At 43.6% G+C, this 13,640-nt stretch overlaps 1 protein-coding gene across 1 annotated transcript in view; it reads right to left on the bottom strand.

Moving 5' to 3' along the window:
- The window catches only part of SLC2A12 (solute carrier family 2 (facilitated glucose transporter), member 12), a 32,039-nt gene extending 18,888 nt beyond the window's left edge, over positions 1-13,151 (bottom strand). Inside the window, exons 1-2 of the mRNA XM_010574667.1 lie at positions 12,908-13,151; positions 3,870-5,192 (exon numbers count right to left, since the gene is read on the bottom strand). Coding sequence (XP_010572969.1) covers positions 3,870-5,192; positions 12,908-13,031 — 1,447 coding nt within the window. The 5' untranslated portion in view covers positions 13,032-13,151. The remainder of the gene's footprint in view (positions 1-3,869; positions 5,193-12,907) is intronic.
- Positions 13,152-13,640: the final 489 nt, after the last annotated feature.

Raw genomic sequence — 13,640 nt, 5'->3', positions numbered from 1 at the left:
CTCTCTTTTGGCTACTTATTGGTGAGATCACCCAGTGAGACCTCCTCACTCAGGGCATATATGGGAAAATATGGAGGGAAGTTGTCCCTATTTAGTCTTTGATCCTAAATGGTGCCAAAGGAGATATCAGGGCAGAGAAGCAGATCTTTGGTAATGGGTGCCATCTGACTCCTGAATCTGAATTTTTTCCTCAGGTCTGTGAGGAAAGAAGAAGGACTGTGGGCACCTACTCTGTTTCAGAAAGGCTAGAGCTGCCCTACAGTTGTTAACCAAGAGAACTCTCTTGCACATGCTCCATCCAACCCCAAGAGTCCCACATTCACAGCCTTATTTTGGAAAATAAGTCTGATACTGCAGGAGTTTGGCTCTCCTGCTTCCTGCATCTCAACATGTTGTACTGCACAACAGTGATGAGTGAAAGAGCTGACACCTCTTTATAAGAAAGGACCACAATTTTTTGCCCTTCAAGTGGTTTGAACAGAGCATCTGGCAAATGAGATGCTCTGCAACTATTTCAGTTAACACTGTGTCATTTAGTAAGTGGTCATGCATGGTCATGGCCCTGACTAGAATTTCTCTGTGTGTCCTTTCTGTGAAATTAATTTCCAGGGTCACAGTGAGCTTTTAGCTTGGGTGATGAATTGGTAATCTACCTCCACACATTAGCCTGCACTCACTGCTCCCTGTGCAAGGCATAGCAGCACTTCTGCAAGGCTCACATGTCTCCTGTCCCGCCCTCCACATACAGGAGGTTCAAATGCCTCTCCTTGCAAACAATGAAGAGCCCCTCTCGCACTCCTCACCCTTCATGTGGCAGACAGAGAGAGGTTTCTCTTGGGCTCTGCAGGCATCTTTCCCTGGTGAGAACAGTTGATCCTCATTTGACCTTTCTCATACACAGACAAAGGTAACTCAAGACAAAGCTGGGTGTCAAGTCCCCTTAGCTAATAACTGCCTTGAAACACCTCTGCAAACACTCCTGAAGAGACAGCATGTGCTGTTCTGCGATGTGATGCAACACTGATTTGTTGCACCTACCAAACATCCTCGTAATTGTGTGAAATTGAGTGTGAACAAGCAGTTGAATCGCAGTTCATCAAACATAATTAATCCAAAACAGAGCAGCAGAAATACTCCTTTTATCTTGCCTAAGGGTTGATGATATAAATACAGAGCACCCCAGAATCAAAAAAGTGACTAAGCAGATGCTTGCTACTCTGTGAATTCTTTTATAATGCAAAAATGGCTTTTATCTCTCAATGTCTATTTTTGAGTGCTCATCACTGTGCTGCCTGGGTGCTTTGATAAATGGCAATAAATATATTTAGCATATGTTTAGTTCATTAAAAAATCCATCTACTTCATGTAATTTGGAGACAAAAGAGAAATCCTGGAAAAATACAACATTTATATGCAAATCTGGACTGTAACTAGCTCTTTGACCAGAATCCCAAAAAAGAAAGAGAAAAAAAAAAAAGGCCAAAGTACTTTAAAAAAAGATGATAGAGCTCAGGTTGCATGATCTGCCCTATGAAGAGTGTGACATTTTCCTAATGGCACTACATAGAGTCTCCTTTACCCCCACAGAACATAATGCAGCATGGACTCAAAATAAAGTGGGTGAGTTTGTTCCAGAAGTGGCCTTGTGGGGTGGAGGGAAAAGAGCAAGATCCTCTCTGCTCTTTGTCCAAAAGAGGCTGATTTGATCTCTAGGTTACGAACAGACACATCCCCAGCACCGCCTTCACCTTAGCCAGCAGGACAGGCAGACGTTGCGCGGAGTATGAGATTTTTGCATTGAAAATATAATGGTGTGGGGGTTACAGTGCTTCTGTCCCCAGGAGCCCAGGCATCGCTTGGCCACAGCAGCCAGCGAGTCCAGCCTCGATGCCTCCCTCCCGTTGCAGAGTTGACAATGACTAATGGTCTGGTCCAGACCACAGACCAGATTTAGAGATGAATAACATAAACATGTTAAAACTGCTTACTTTATGTAAGCAGAGGGGCTCAGGTTTTTTCTTTACACTCAGAAAGGCATATTGAGGATAAGAAAGCTAGGATTTTAAAACGCATTCAAGAATTAGGACTCTAAGCAGCAGACGTTGAAGGCTGCATATAAGACACAAATCATAGCCTCATGTCCCAACCCAGACTATTTAACCACAATAGATCTTTTGCAGATTCCAACAACCTCTTGATTCTCTCTGACTCTTGCATTTTCTATACATTGTCAATTTTAACTGAATAGTGTACTTTTAAAGGCATGGAAATGTCTTGAAAGTATTACCTGCAGTTTGAAATACCTGTATCTCTCCTAGACCTGGCCTTCACTTGCTACACAAACACACCCACCAGTTTAAATTGCCTTACCGTGTCTTTATCATGCATGATTTCAACATGTTGGAGCTGAGACGGTACCTGTTCTTTCCCATTTGCTGTTTGAGAGCATTTGTGCTCTTGTCAAAAAAGAGGTCAGAAAACAAGCATGGGCCTCAAAGACTTCTCAGATTAGCCTGGGAAACACACCTCAGTTTCTGTGGCCCTCAAGGAAGTAGATGTCGTTGTCATTAATTTCACATTAGGCCAAATTAGATGACTAGGAACCCATTTACAACCAGGTCAAGAGGAAAGAAGCTTTCAACAGGAGGCCAAGCCTGAACACGTGCCCCTGCCTTGAGGGTCATTAAATGTGGGTTTGAAACACCCAAGTAAAGCTCAAGTTACATTTTCTTTTCAGGGCTGCACCCCTGGTTTTGAACCTATCTCATCAACAGCAGAATCCAGCCCCAAGATGATCTGCAAGGGAGGGAATAATGCTGCAATAACACAGTCAAGGTTGCTGCCCTGGCAATGAATGCTTATCTCACGCTGCTCAACCAGTGAGTAATGTTTAAATTAAATAAATACTGCAGGAGAGTTGCTGTTAGTGCAATTGTTGGGTTGTATTCTTGTGGCAAGCTCTTTATCGTAATAGTGCAGCAGTAGTACAGTGTGTTTGCAAGGCAAGTTTGAGCCAGGGCACAAAAGCACATAAAGTCTGTTAATAAATAATGGACTCTGTGCATGTGGGTTTTGCAGTGTGGCTAAAAAAAATCAATCCCTTCAAAGTACAATAATATGCAAGTGCTATTGAAACAAAACAAAAGAAAACAAAATGGAGAGATTTAATTGCTAGTCCCTGGGAATGGCAAACATGTTCTCCTCTGGAGAGAGCAGGAACCATGCAAGTGTGATGGCAGCTGCAGCAGGACCTCGGTTGTATAGTGACACGCCTGTGTGTTCTTCCACTGGTGCTGTTCAGCACGGGTGGTGGTGATGATACTACAGTTTGCTCATGAACTATAATACCTTGAATGTCTTTCCGATATCTGAAGACTATTATATAGTCAGGGGGCCACACACTCTGCAGGACTCAGGCATGTGGCATTTCATGGATTTGATGGTGTCATACCATACAGAGGTCTCGGGCTTATGATTATCCTGGGTTTATGAGTCAGCAGCAGCAAATGCCTACATCTTAACTTCCCAATGTAAGGACACAATACACTAGGAAGAGGAAAGATAGTCAGGGGTCCCATAATTTTGCTGTAGAAAAGCTCACAGCAGCTCTTAACTCCACTGAAGAGAAGCAGTTAATTCCACTGAATTGAAGAGAGATTAGGCCATTGACCTTAATGGGCAGGACCTCTTCCTAAAAAGCACACCCCAGGCCCACCAGGAGGGTCTGTGACAATACCAGTGCATATTAGCAGAAAACACTGCTTTGCCCACCTTGGGAACTGCCTGATGCCAAGCTGGGCATGTCATCCCAGCACTTAATCTACTTGTAAGTAAACCATTACAAAGAGTTAGAAAAATTAAACACTTACTTGGTCCAAGACCTATGGAAAATGCAGCAACATAAACAAGCAGGCTGGCCAGTGAGAGCCATTTCAGGACAACGGGAACCTCCCCACTTTCCATGTGAGACCCTGTTGTGCTTTTGCCTCCTGCCAGGGCAGTCCTGTTCAGTTCTCCCATCCTGGCAACGTCTGGGCTTCTCTGCGCATCAAATGACAATCTTTCTGGTGAAGCCATGCTAGCAAAGAGGTCCTTGAGACTCCCATTGGTGACACCAGTGAGATTTCCCGGTCTCTGGAGAAGGAAATCCTCTGGAGATTGGCTTCTACAAACATTGGTGAAATTCACATATATGTTACGGTTCACTAAGCCCATCGTGACCAACGATACTGCCATAACAGAAGAGCCAATACACAGAAAAGTTTTACTTCCAACTTGATCCACAAAAACCGTGGCTGGGACTGTGCTGACCACTTTAACCACTCCAACTCCAGTAGAAGCCAAGCTGGCAGCTTCATTGCTCTGGAACCCAACTGACTTCAAAACAGTTGATGCATAAAATAAAATGTTTGGTTGCCCAGTTGTTTGCACAAAAAAGACTAAAGTGAGTCCTACCAACATTCGGGCCCTCATGTTGTTTCTTGAACGGAACAGGTCCAAGAAACTATACTGATGTTCATCTTTCAGGGAAGACTTTATCACAGTAAGTTCTTTAGTAGCATCTGATGTTTCCCGTAGCCTCTCCAGTACTTTTCTTGCAGCTTCATCGTTATTTTTCATGACAAGAAACCGAGGACTTGGAGGAAGGAAATACATGGCAATAGCCTGCAAAGCACCTAGTGGAATCACGAGGCCGAACATATACTTCCAGCCATGAGATACGCGGGCAAAGGCATAATTTGAAATATAGGCAAAAAGAATGCCTATCACAATCATGAGTTCATTCAATGATACAAGGAGGCCTCTTCTGTGCTGTGGGGCGATCTCAGCAATATACACACATGTTGCAATTGATGATAATGATATGGAAATACCTATGGCAATCCGTCCCACAATAAATATCCCATACGATTCATAAGGCAGTAAAATCAGACTCCCCAACACAAGTAAAGAAGATGCAATAATAATAGCAAGTCTCCTTCCAAATCGGTCTATCAGGAATCCACCAATAAGGGATGCAAATAAGGCCCCAAAAAGCAGGGAACTTACAACGATTTCCTGCTCTTTGCAAGAGAGTGCTAATATGCTGCTCATCTGAAGAAGAGCTCCAGAGATAAGGCCCAACTCATAACCCATCAGAAGTCCACTTATGGCAGCAACGGCAGAAGATAAAAAAGTAAATGTTCCACAGCCTGAAATAAGAGAAAAAAACACAAAAACTTGAAAGTGTGACTTCTGCGACATTCTCACAACTAATAATAACTTTGTTTGATATACCAGTCCAAAAAATCTTTTTGTAACTTTTAGGAAAAGCAGTTAGGTGCATACAAACCCAGCAGCAGTGGTGACATAAAAGGCTATTTTTGAAAAGAAAAAAAAATTGTTTTAATTCATATAAAACCCTCTTTAATTTTAATGCTTTTGGGTTCCTTATCTTCCTGAACAGAAATCAGAAACATTTTGATCAGGCCCTAAATAATTAAACCTTCTGCCTCAGAATATCATTGCAAAAGGCAACACTGACAATACAACCTTTTGTTAAGAAAGCAATTTTTGCCTTGAGATGTTCTCAATGTTTTTCCTGTACTGAAGTCTTGACCACCTAACTAGTGTACCACGGGCAAGGAAAGCAGTAATTTCCCAACCAAATTGCTTCAACCTTGACTTGAATAAGTAGCAAGTTAAGCTTTCCCTTGCCGCTTACTAATTCCTTTGCTTCACCTGAGGATGCCATGAAGGCTGCTGGTACACGTGAGGGTTTTTTTGCCAAATGGAAACTTATCCACTGAGGACCAGGCTGATCCAGATAGCTGGGATATTCTAGAGAAAACAGTCTTTGAGGTACAAATTCATGAACTTTCTGGGCTTTGCTCATCACTAATCTCAGATTCTTCAGAATATCGGGATCAAATATTTCGCATAGTTTATAACAGCCACAATGTCAGGAATAAAAAACAGCTGGTGAAAACATAAACCAAATGGAGATTATATGTCTTTGAATGTCCACTTTAAAACAAACTCATTTTATACAACTGCAATTCATTGTTTATTGTTACAAGATAGAGTCGACTGATCGCATTCTACTAACTGTGAAGCCTTTTGCACCCTAAACCTTGAGGAATATATCAGTTTGTTATTGTTGGTCGTGTTCTTTCTCCCAGCATGATTTTCCTCTCATCATGATGTTGGCTGCCACACAACTAGGGAAAGAGTAAATTGACTTCTGATTTTCCGGTTAGTTGGAGAGATAGGACGTGTCTGAGGAGAGGTAGCTTCTGCAGCATAACAGAGTCCGTATTTCAGTTAATTCTCCTGGAACAAGTACTTTCCAGCTGGAAAGTAGTATATGGCCTAATTGAAAATGATACATAGACTTTGTTTATTTTTAGCTTATTTTTGTAAGGCATTAAGGCTCTTTGATCATACTGACTGCTTGGAGTTCCTTGCCAATAACTTTTGAGCACATTGGCAAGGATCAGTCCCATTTGACAGAGGATATTACATTTCTCAAGCAGATTGTGAAAAGAGAGGAGGAGGGCAGCCCTAGCAGTACTTCTGCACTACTAAAATAAACAGTGCCAGAGTGCAGGCCCGGACCCTGGCATGTGGCCACGTATCCCACTAAATTGCTGGCACGGTGGCTGGCACGGTTGTGCCCCAGGCCACCTCGCCTCTCGAACAATTCCCACCACTACACCCTGCGGCCACACGCCACCCGAGGCCAGGTTATTCTGGAGGGTAGCGGAGTACAACGGTGGGAATATAAGCTGTGCCTCCTGGGCCAGGGGAGACGTATAAGCCCATTAAGTCTATTAAGATAAGTATCGCCTATTAGGTCTCCTACCTGGCTCTCAGTTCGCTCCCTTAAAGCCAAGCAAAGGCCAAGCGGCAGCAGCCCCGAGCTATTGGGCGCACTCAGCGCACCTCAGCCCTTTCTGCTGGGCTCGGGTGGCTGGCAAACCAGAGAGAGGGGAGAGACTGCCGAAAAACACATGGGCTTGTTACGATGGGCCATAAGGGCACGGGGGAAATAGAAGTACTGGGAGAAGTCTTCCAGAAGGTAGGGGTAGATGGTAGATATATTGTGATGGAGGTGGGACAGCTTGAAGAAGATGTCAGATACAAATTTGCAAAATGCTCTGGGGATGTAACTTTTTTTTTTAATATATTGTTGTTGTCCATGTCTGTATTATGTCTAACGATTTTTCTTCCTTTACGTCTGCAGTATCTGAGATCATTGCACTTATTTTAAACAGAGGTTAGTGCACGGGTTAGGGCAAGGTCCTGCTGTACTTTAACACACTGAACAGCACTTCAGTGGAAGGACTACTGACTCTGGTTAAGCTGCCTGGTGCTACATGTGCTCCATCCTCCAATGCATGCATGTAATATACATTTTATCATTGCAAAACCTAATTTCTCCCTCCCCTTTATATGTTTTACTAGCCTGGTTGCTGTATATTACTAGATCTGGAAAATCTAGTAATGATTCCTGGCTGGAAATCAGGGCTGGTAACAACACAGTGTTGTGCTTAATGAATGAGCTTGGGTATCATAAGATACACTGCTAATTTGATCACAGTGCTCTGCCCAAACTACTCCTCAGTGCTGATATTTCTGCTTTCTTGGATATCTTTGGGTTTTACGTCATTGAGCCATGTAGACTGAACCTAAGATTTTGCTTTAATTTATATATTATGATCCCAGAAGAGACTGTTGTGGTCATCCGGTCTGACACTCACGAACAGCACAGCATAATCCTTCAGACACGTTTAAATGACATTTTACTTGAACTACGCCATTTAAAATATTCAGCTTTGATTTAAAAATTGCTAGTGGTTGAAAGCCAATTACTTTAAGTCATAAGTTGTCCCGATGGTTAATTGTTTTCACTGTAAATTATCTGTAAATTATTGCTAGACTTAATTTCTGCAACTTCAGCTTCCAGCCATCAGATCCCATTCTCCATTTGCCTGCACTTAGTTATGTTCACTAAGTACAAAATTATTGCCTCTCATCGAGTCATCCCGCAGACGTCTCCTTGATAAGCTACTTAGCCTGTGAGGCTTTACAAGTTTACCAGTCCCTTAAGTATTCAAAGCCCTGTTTTCTGAACTCTGTCCAGATTATCAACTTCTTCAACAAATTGAGAGCCGGACCTGGTGCTCCTGCAGCGGTTGCACAGTGCCAGATAGGAACTTGATATAATTGTCCCGCTCCTGGTAGACATTTCCCCCTCTACTCATCTAAGGATTGTCACAGCTGTGTACAGGAGCTCATCTTCTGCTGGTCATCCTCCAGGACAACCAACTTCTTTTCTGACTGGGTTCTTTCCAAGGCATTGCCTTTCCTTTAAATATGGCCTGCCTTCTTGCATCCCAGCTAGGAATGCAAATCACTTTATGTTTGTCTGTATTAAAACACCTAGGATGGGTTCAACTTACCTAACTGTGAGAGATCTACAGCATCTCTAGATTTCTTCTGTAACCACTTGTGAAAAATAGGCACTTCTAGATGTCTGAAGTAGGTCAGATGCCTATTTCTCTCCACTGCCTATAAAAGGAATCTGTATGGCTTGCTCAGATGCAGATGTCTAAAGTTAGCATAGAGGAACCCCAGACAGCACATTCACTCGCAGTCAGCAGGCCAAGCCATCCGAATTGCATTCAGCCAGTGACATATCCTATTTATTAATCAACTGTCACCTTTATCACCCACAAATAATCCATTATTATCTTCTTGCAGGCAACTGAGAAAAAACATTAAGTAACAGAGGGACAAAAACTGAGTTTAAGGCTCTCCAACAGAAACACAGCAGTGTGGGCAGTGTCTCCTATTAATAATTTGAGGTCTGTGTCCTGCACAGATTTAATTCTTTAAATGTGCAACTGTCAGTTTTGTGTGGTTCCAGTTTCTGATTCAAAATGACAGTGCCAAGTCAAATATCTTGATGGAGTCCACCATCAGCACTGTTCTTTACAATCCAGGCTGTGCTCTCCTCAGCCTGTGGTCCTCAGATCAGAGCAACCGAAGTGATTATTTACTTATAATCCGAGAGGCTGTACAAGCAGGGTGTGGAGCTTGGACACCTGGGAAGTTGCTAGGGAAGCACTCAAGCCCATATATTTCTTGCTTCTCCCAGTACAGCAGCTCAAACAATGTCTAATGTTTCTTTGGTTCGTTTTTACTGGGTCAACTGGTATCCTTGTTCATACATCCAATGACAAACGCCCACAGTCGTATAGAAATAGCAGAGGGCTGTAACTAAAGAAGACCCCTGAATGAAAAGCAGATTCTGATGCAATGCAAAGGGAGACACATTGCCTTTCTGCATTAGCAGCAGCAAACTCGGCAGTTAACTCCATATCTCTTGTGCCTCACAGGCACCATTCTGCTGAGAAACATCCTTATATCACTACGGGGTTTTGTTGTAACTGCTGTACCTAAGACTTGCCTGCTCAGAACTGCCTGCTGAGTTAAACCCTGAAATCTCTTCTTGGTTTTCCTTCATGGTCTTCCTCCAGACAAAATTCCCTCTGACTTCAGCATATGTTTTGCTTTAACATTTCCAGATAAAGCATGTTGCAGTAGTTGTACTCACAATCCTTTTAAGTGTCACTTCTAATGATGTTGTTGGCAGTTCTTAGGCATTCCTTTTTTTAAAAAAAAGCTTCTTAAAATGTATATTCCTCTTATTTTTATGAGATGTCTGCAAAATACATGGCAGTGTGCAGCCCAGGGGAATAAAATATGTTAATGATGGCTTCCAGAGAAATTTCTCCTTCTGTCTGCAACAAACACCATGGCTAATGAGTGTGTGGCTGGTGTGTAACAAGTGACTGGAAAGTCTATTCTCTAGTTTCCCCACGTAAACAAAATTATTTCTCACAACTGTTACTCAGGTCAAAAGCAGAACTACTTGGCAAACAAACTTATCTTTAAGAACATTTGCTGGAAATGTTTATGCTTGGTTCCTGAGAAGGAGACCAAGTGTAGTCGTAGTATAGCAGTGTACTGTTGATGAGATTGGATGGGGCCAAGTAGTAGGCTCGTGCCCCTTTACTTATTTTCAAGCACATATTTGGGAAAATACAGTCCTTCCAAAGGCAAAATATTTGTTCTGTGTGGGCATTATGGATAATTTATGGGCATTATGGATAAATGATCTGTGCCAGGGAAGATCTGCAAGCAGGCTGAGCTGGGAAACACCACTCTTTGCCCACTTCACATGCAGGAGAGCTACGGGAAAGGTGCCTGGGAGCCCTTTCCAGCTCATCTCGTGAGTACCATGCTCCACATGAGTCCAGACACTGAGATTTCTGTGACGTAGTTTTTCTTTCTCCCAAGAGAACATGCAGTGTGCGTACAGAAAATTAGTGGGACGGAGTGGGGGGAGAGATTACTTCTTTATGTAACCTGTGCAAATACATCTGTTTTGATAGGAGGGGGCTCAACTGTCTGTACTAACATGGTGCTTTCTTCTGTTGACTTCGATTTAATCTGAGGTGAGAAATGTCTCAGTCTGGGAGGGAAGGAAAGTATTTTCCTGGAAGGTCATATATATGTTCTTTAAATCCCTGGGGATTCTTTGATCTATTTAGATATTTGGAAGGTGAAATCAAGCTCTGTCAACCCTTGGCTAATAAGCATAGGTCAGAAAATCATGACGAGTTGAGTGCATTGCATAGATATGAATCCACAGCATGGAATCTCCCTTTTTCAGTAGAACAAGGTATCAACTTTTGTCCATGATAAATCTTAAAACTACAGCATCTGTATCTGAAAAATTTAAGCTATCTTTAACAACATATTTCTTCTCCATCTGAGTGCTGTCTGACATACAAAAAGTTTGCCTTTACAGGTAAATAGTGTTTAAAATTCCCCAAATTGTCTTTAGAGGAGCATTTTGCTAAAGTGTATAGTGTGTGGATCACATGGTTTTGTAGAATAGATATTTAATGCCATGTGTTGGAAATTGCTGCATAATTAAATCATGGTTTGTCTTCCCGTAAAAGGTGATTATCCCATTTTCATGCCATCATGATCTTTGCTGCACTGTCACAGTCACTTTCTCTGTCTCATCCAGTTGTCTGGTATAAAAAGTTCCATGTTATCCTGTTGATCTATTTTAACACCTGAGGTTTCTTTAGATCCAGTAGCTGCTCAATAGGTGCATTTCTCCTATTAGCTAGGATACATCTGATCTAACTGCCCATCTAGAAGACTGGCATGGGATCTAAAACAGTTACCCAACAAGACCCTATGGGATGAAACAAATGGTGGCTTTGGGACAAAGTTATGTTGCAAGCAGAGCTGGAAAACCTCGGAAAATACCAAGTTTACCCCAAAAGTGTCAGGGCCGTGTGGGATCATGATCATTTGACAAATATGGCTCCTCCGATCCAAGTGTGAAAGGCAAACCCAAAACAAATATTTTGTAAATTGAATTAAAAACAAAGGCAGAAGGAAGCTAATGTATCGCACATCTTCACACATCTAAATTCCTGCGATGGTGGGAGGCATTGTATACTTTGTACAGCATAAGCCCGATGAAAGTATTGTGTGAGCAATATTAAAATTTCATGAACAAAAACCCACTGGCACTGATGGAAAGCCAGGGAACACAGATCCTGGGCAGACCCACCCTGGCCATCTTTCCATCTCTTAGTGCTCTGCCATGTATTTTCATTATGTCAACAGGCAGCCTGGCCCTTCATTACATTAAACGGGATTTGGGTTTTGTTTTGTTATTTTCCAGTAAGAATCAAAAAGTTCCTTTAATTCCTAGCTAGGTAATTGTAAATTCCTCAGGTTGCTGCTTTAATTTCAGAGGGTAAGGCCAAGTGTGTAATTTGCACGGACTGTTCTAACCGTAGCTCTTGTGCTGCAGTAACTTTGCTGTCTGTTTATTATAACTGCTGTGCTTCCCTTTGATAACGCTATCTTATAACCATCTGCATTGGTCCCCCCATGCCCTGAGGTAATGTTAAATATGTCTGCACACCGATTGGCTTTCTGTTCTTGATTAACCTCTGCTTCCAGGTATCAGTAGATGTTGCTGGACTGATCACTATTACACTCCAACAAAGCATTTGTGCCTGTGGTATCTGAACATTCACGGGTTAGTCAGTTCATTCATTTTTAAGTAAACAAAACCTGCTTGGGACACAGTCATTTCTGGCTTACTACCCTGCTTTCCTGTTTGGGTACAGCTGTCTTGTGGGTGAGAAATGTCATGATTGTGGGTCATTTTCCCCTTGATCTTATCATCGAGGAAAGATATGCAAAACCATGCTGTAACTTAGAAACACTGGCTGGGATGGACAGCAAGGGTGAAGAACTACGGAACTCAGCTTCAGCACTCAAAAATCTTTTGCAGAAGAAAATCTACAGTTGATTTTTCAGGGCGTCAGCACAGAAGCCCTGTTTCTTCCTGAAATGCTAGGGAAGAAAAGACAGGAGGGAGTCCCCGTCCCCCCCGGACTGTCCCCCTGCAGGAGCAGGTGCAGTGCTTGCCTGGCCTCCCTCCACTTGAGCGAAAAGGGCTGAATTGCTCCCGAGCACGCAAGGACCGGAGCACCGTTGTTATCTTAGACGGCAGCGGGTTCTCCGATTTTTCAGGCGACTGATCTTCGTAAAGGAAAGGGATTTACGCAACAGACAGCACATGCACGAACAGCGGGACCGAGGCCTTTTGGGAAAAGTATCGCATAAACTTCATTCAAAACTGAAGCCAGCATTCCCCTTCCTTACTCACATTTTCCCCCTCTCGCACTTTTAGCAATTGAGAGAGCGTGCCCGGAGAGTCCCTTGGCTTTGCGGGGCCGTTTTCCCCCAGCCCCGAGCACTAGCTCCGCGGGCGCGCTGCTGCTGGCTAACAGCTGGCATTCGGCTCCTGCCGCTTTACCTGCTGCAGCCGGGAGCTTGCGGAGGTGGCGGCGGCGGCTGCCCCGGCTGCTCTCCTCGTCCTCCCCGGCTCTCGTCGTCGGGTTCTGCTGGCCGAGGTCCTCCGTGCTCTGCCCAGGTACCATTGCCACCCCCTTTTGCACCTTGGGGCAGGAGCACTTCACAGGGCAGCGGTCCTTCCCCAGCCCGCCAGGAAAGCGCGGGCTATTTCCCTCATGGCAACAAGTTGCTGAAGCTGGCTGAAACCAAATGCAAACCACAAAGTGGTTTGTGAACAACTTTGTTGCTATTTCAGAAGGCTTTGCCCTTTGCAGTGACACAGGCTGTTGCTATTCTTGGGAGCCTATTGCAGGCGAGGGGAGGGCCGTCTGTCGGAAGTATTGCTTTTGCCTTTTAGCAAATAGTTGGAGACATCAGACGTCCACGCGCAGCTCGATGCACATTCCTTACCCCCTAGCTTAACGGGTCTCTTTCCTCCCCGTGTCTCTTTTCCTTCTCTCTCCCGTGTTCACAGGCACAGGTTTTTAACAGAGAAGGCACGCCAAAGGGGGTGATTTCAAGGGTTTGCTACGTCAGCTAAAGTTAGGGCACGGAGCACACACACGCGGCATCGCTCCGTTCTTGTAAATTGTGAGCAAGCTGCGGTGAGAAATAGCGGAGAGGAAAAAACCCATGGCAGCCCTTTGCAGTCTGCGACAGTAGGAGTCAGGATTTTTCAGGGCATAGGTGCAGGT

Source organism: Haliaeetus leucocephalus, unplaced genomic scaffold (assembly GCF_000737465.1).
Source record: "Haliaeetus leucocephalus isolate CR32 unplaced genomic scaffold, Haliaeetus_leucocephalus-4.0 Scaffold450, whole genome shotgun sequence".
Taxonomy (NCBI): domain Eukaryota; kingdom Metazoa; phylum Chordata; class Aves; order Accipitriformes; family Accipitridae; genus Haliaeetus; species Haliaeetus leucocephalus.
This window is presented reverse-complemented; position numbering and strand designations above follow the sequence as displayed.